The sequence below is a fragment of the Cebus imitator genome, unplaced genomic scaffold, assembly GCF_001604975.1.
Source record: "Cebus imitator isolate Cc_AM_T3 unplaced genomic scaffold, Cebus_imitator-1.0 Scaffold296, whole genome shotgun sequence".
Classification (NCBI taxonomy): domain Eukaryota; kingdom Metazoa; phylum Chordata; class Mammalia; order Primates; family Cebidae; genus Cebus; species Cebus imitator.
In genome coordinates, this window is record NW_016107611.1 from 1207494 (window position 1) to 1212578 (window position 5085).

The 5085-nt window shown below is 51.6% G+C and overlaps 1 protein-coding gene across 2 annotated transcripts in view; it reads left to right on the forward strand.

Moving 5' to 3' along the window:
- The window catches only part of CBLC (Cbl proto-oncogene C), a 19085-nt gene that overhangs the window by 8033 nt on the left and 5967 nt on the right, over positions 1-5085 (forward strand). For both annotated transcript variants that reach the window (XR_001817548.1, XM_017502419.1), the window contains exons 6-7: positions 911-998; positions 4028-4159. Coding sequence is in view for 1 of the 2 variants with exons in the window: in XM_017502419.1 (XP_017357908.1) it covers positions 911-998; positions 4028-4159 (220 nt within the window). In the remaining variant the exon portion in view is untranslated. The remainder of the gene's footprint in view (positions 1-910; positions 999-4027; positions 4160-5085) is intronic.

Consider the following 5085-nt stretch of genomic DNA (forward strand, 5'->3'; position numbering starts at 1 on the left):
GTGATCCACCCGCCTCGGCCTCCCAAAGTGCTGGGATTACAGGCTTGAGCCACCGCGCCCGGCCTCAGAACTTTCTTTTTTCTTTTTGAGACGGAGTTTCGCTCTTGTTACCCAGGCTGGAGTGCAGTGGTGCGATCTCGGCTCACTACAACCTCCGCCTCCTGGGTTCAGACAATTCTCCTGCCTCAGCCTCCTGAGTGGCTGGGATTACAGGCATGTGCCACCATGCCCAGCTAATTTTTTGTATTTTTAGTAGAGACAGGGTTTCACCATATTGACCAGGATGATCTCGATCTCTTTTTAAGAAGCCTCTACATAGGATTTACTCCTGAACGGAACTTGACCTCGTGATCTGTCTCAGCCACCCAATGTGCTGGGATTACAGGCGTGAGCCTGCGCGCCCGGCGTTTATTTATTTTTTTTGAGACAGTCATGAGCCACTGCATCTGATCTAAGCCAGAAATTTTCTTTCTTTCTTTCTTTCTTTCTTTTTTAAGACGGGGTTTCACCATGTTGGTCAGGCTGGTCTTGAACTCCCGACCTCAGGTGATCCACCCGCCTTGGCTTGGATTACAGGCATGAGCCACCATGCCCAGCCAAGCCAGAAATTTTCATCCTGTTTTCTGGTTCTTATTCTATCTCATCCTTGTTTCTAGAGCTTCAGTCACTGAGGTTTTGTGTCCCCTTCTTTGGGGGTCTGAGTGCACACAGCCCTGCCCTGGGGTATTTGAGAAGATACAGTCCCAATTAGAGGAGGGCAGAGGGAAGAGAACCCCAGGCCAGCAATGGATATGGGGCAGATCCTCATCTCAGGGAAATACGGGGCCCTATAGGGCGATAAAGATCCTTGTTCATCCTGGGGTGGGAGATACTGGATGGCCCCCAGTCACCCTCTCTTCCCTTCCCCCAGCTACCTCTACCCAGATGGAAAGAACCACAACCCAGACCTGACCGAGCTCTGCCGGGCAGAACCCCAGCAGCGCATCCACGTGTCAGAGGTGAGTCACGCGCCTGCACCCGCTGTCCCCTTTCCCGGACCCTGCCACACCCACGCTCCCTGGGCTCAGAGGCCTGGGGGTGGAATGCTGGCTTGGTGGCTGTGTGACCTTGGGTAAATCACTTGACCTCTCTGAGGCTCAGTTATTCTTCCAGAAAATACGGTTCCTCCTGCCTCTCTCCCAGGGGTGATCACAGGGATTAAATAAGGAACTGACGCTGCTGAGATCATCAGGACAGCTAATGCATTTGAGCATTAGCCAGCGATAGCCCCGTGCCAGCTCCGAATCTTCATAGCCACCCCATGAGTGACAGAGAAACAACAAATAATTTATTTTTATTTTTATTTTTACTTATTTATTGAGACAGAATTCCACTCTTCTTGCCCAGGCTGGAGTGTGATGGCACGATCTTGGCTTACCCCAACCTCCGTCTCCTGGGTTCAAACAATTCTCCTGCCTCAACCTCCAGAGTAGCTGGGATTACAGGCATGCGCCACCACATCCAGCTATTTTTGTATTTTTAGTAGCGATGAGGTTTCGCCATGTTGGTCAGGCTGGTCTTGAACTCCTGACCTCAGGTGATCCATCCGCCTCAGCCTCCCAAAGTGCTGGGATTACAGGCGTGAGCCACTGTGCCCAGCTAAATAATTATTTTTATTTTTAGAGATAGGGTGTCTTCTGTCACCCAAGCTGGCGCACAGTGGTGTGATCATGGCTCACTGCAGCCTTGACCTCCCAGGCTCAAGCGATCCTCCCACCTCAGCCTCCCAAGCAGCTGGGACTACAGGTGTGAACCACAGCACCCAGCTAATTTTTATATTTCTCTGTAAAGATGGGTTTTCTCTATGTTGCCCAAGCTGGTTTTGAACTCCACCTCTGCCTCCCAAAGTGCTGGGATTACAGGCATGAGCCACTGTACCTGGCCCTAAATTTTTTTAGTATAAATATATCCCATGCAATATTTAGAACATTCTTACACTTCAAATTGAATTCACTGTTTATATGAAATTCAAATTTAGAGGCTGGGTGTGGTAGCTCACGGCTGTAATCCCAGTACTCTGGGAGGCCAAGGCAGGTGGATCCCTTGAAATCAGGAGTTCAAGACCAACCTGGCCAACATAGTAAAGCCCCGTCTCTACTAAAATTACAAAAATTTCCCAGGCAACGGCCGGGCACGGTGGCTCACGACTGTAATCCCAGCACTTTGGGAGGCCGAGGCGGGTGGATCACGAGGTCAAGAGATCGAGACCATCCTGGTCAACATGGTGAAACCCCGTCTCTACTAAAAATACAAAAAATCAGCTGGGCATGGTGGCACGTGCCTGTAATCCCAGCTACTCAGGAGGCTGAGGCAAGAGAATTGCCTGAACCCAGGAGGCGGAGGTTGCGGTGAGCCGAGATCGCGCCATTGCACTCCAGCCTGGGTAACAAGAGCGAAACTCCGTCTAAAAAAAAAAAAAAAAAATTCCCAGGCATGGTGTTCACACCTGTAATCCAAGCTGAGGCATGAGAGTTGAGCGGCTGAGGCACAAGAATCACTTGAACCGAGATCGCTCCACTGCACTCCAGCCTGGGCAAGACAGTGAGACTCCATCTCGAAAAAAAAAGAAATTCAAATTTAGGTTAGGTGCGATGGTTCCTGCCTGTAATCTCAGCACTTTGAGAGGTTTGGGAGGCCAAGGCAGGTGGATCACCTGTGCTCAGGAGTTCAAGAAGGGCCTGGGCAACATGGTGAAACCCCATCTCTACCAAAATTGCAAAAAATTAGCCTACCTACTTGGGAGGCTGAGGTGGGAGGATCACTTGAGCCTGGGAGTTGGAGGTTGCAGTGAGCTGAGATCGCGACCCTCAACCTAGGTAACAGAAGAAAGAAAGAGAGAGAGAGAGAGGGAGAGAGGGAAGGAAGGGAAGGAGTGGAAGGAAGGAAGGAAGGAAGGAAGGAAGGAAGGAAGGAAGGAGTGGAAGGAAGGAAGGAGGGAAGGAAAAGAGAGAAAAAGAGAAAGAGAAGAGAGGAGGGAGGGAGGGAGGGAAGGAAATTCAAATTTAGCAGCATCCAGTATTTTTATTTGCTAAATCTGGTACCACTGGGTGTAGACAACTGGGGAGAAGTCTCATAACAAGCAGTGAGGACATGGCCGGGCGTGGTGGCTCCCGCCTGTAATCCCAGCACTTTGGGAGGCCAAAGGAGGCAGATCACTGGAGGTCAGGAGTTCGAGACCAGCCTGGCCAACATGGCAAAACCCCATCTCTACTAAAAATACAAAAATTAGCCAGGCGTGGTGGCATATACCTGTAGTCCCAGCTACTAGGGAGGCTGAGGCAAGAGAATCACTTGAACACAGAGGCAGAGTTTGCAGTGAGCTGAGATCGTGCCATTGCACTCCAGCCTGGACAACAAGAGCGAAACTCCATCTCAAAAAAAAATAACACAAACACACACACACAAAATGAGTAAAGACATGTAGGAGACAGTTGGACATGTTCACCTTGAACTTAGGAGAGGGTTCAGGTCTGGCATAGAGGTTTGGTTTATTATCATTTTTAAATAGAGACATGGTCTTGCTATGCTGCCCAGGTCGGTCCAGAACTCCTGGGCTCAAGCAATCCACCTGCCTGGACCACCAGAAGTGCTGGAATTACAGGCGCCAAGACAGAGGTTTGGGATTTTCTTTTTTTTTTTGAGATGGAGTCGCCCAGGCTGGAGTCCAGTGGCAATCTCGGCTCACTCGACCTCCAGGGTTCAAGCAATTCTCCTGCCTCGGCCTCCTGAGTAGCTGGGACTACTATTAGCCACCACTCCCAGCTAAATTTTGTATTTTTAGTAGAGACAGGGTTTCAACATGCTGGCCAGGTTGGTTTCGAACTCCTGATCTCAGGTGATCCACCCGCCTCTGCCTCCCAAAGTGCTGGGATTGCTGGGATGAGCCACCGCGCCTGGCCAAGGTTTGGGATTTTGTTCCTGTGGCCCAACTTGCGTCCCCATGGCTGATGCATGCCCTCCCAGTCTCCTCCATCCTCTCACCTGCCAGGAGCAGCTGCAGCTCTACTGGGCCATGGACTCCACATTTGAGCTCTGCAAGATCTGTGCTGAGAGCAACAAGGATGTGAAGATCGAGCCATGTGGACATCTGCTCTGTAGCCGCTGCCTGGCTGCCTGGCAGGTAGGCCTGACCCCTGCACCGCCTTCTCGGCTGGTCTCCCCCTCTCTACAGGGAAAGCCCCGAGAGGATCTCTCTATGCCTCATTGATCATATGGGGAAACCGAAGTCCAGAGACGGCCGAGAGCAGCTAGGGACCTCTCAGGAGCGTGGCTGTCTTTCCCCAGGCCTCTGGTTCCATCCCATTCTGCACAAGCTGCCTCTGTTTCGCCCTCTCTGGCTATGTTATAGGTAGAAAGCTTTCCTTCCTGCCCTGCTGGGTGATCCTGAGCCAATGGCTTCACCTCTCTGAGCCTTGGCCTCATCTCCTGGAGAATGGGGCTGAGGATACTGATCTCCCAAGGGCCACAGTGAGGCCAGGTGCAGTGGCTCATGCCTGTAATCCCAGCACTTTGGGAGGCCAAGGCCGGTGGATCACTTGAGCTCAGGAGTTTGAGACCATCCTGGCCAACGTGGTAAAACCCCATCTCTACTAAAAATACAAAAATTAGCCAAGTGTGGTGGTGGGTGCCTGTAATCCCAGCTGCTCAGGAGGCTGAGGCAGGAGAATTTCTTGAACCCAAGAGACGGAGGTTGCAGTGAGCAGAGATCACACCACTGCACTCCAGCCTGGGTGACAGGGAGACTCTTGCCTCAAAACAAACAAAAAAGAGTCAGCCAGGCGCGGTAGCTCACGCCTGTAACCCCAGCACTTTGGGAGTCCAAGGCGGGTGGATCATGAGATCAGGAGTTCAAGACCAGCCTGGCCAAGATGGTGAAACCCCGTCTCTACTAAAAATACAAAAAATTAGCCAGGCATGGTGGTGGGTGCCTATAATCCCAGCTACTTGGGAGGCTGAGGCAGAAGAATCGCTGGAACCCAGGAGGCGGAGGTTGCAGTGTGCTGAGATCGTGCCACTGCACTCCAGCCTGAGAGACAGAGCAATGCT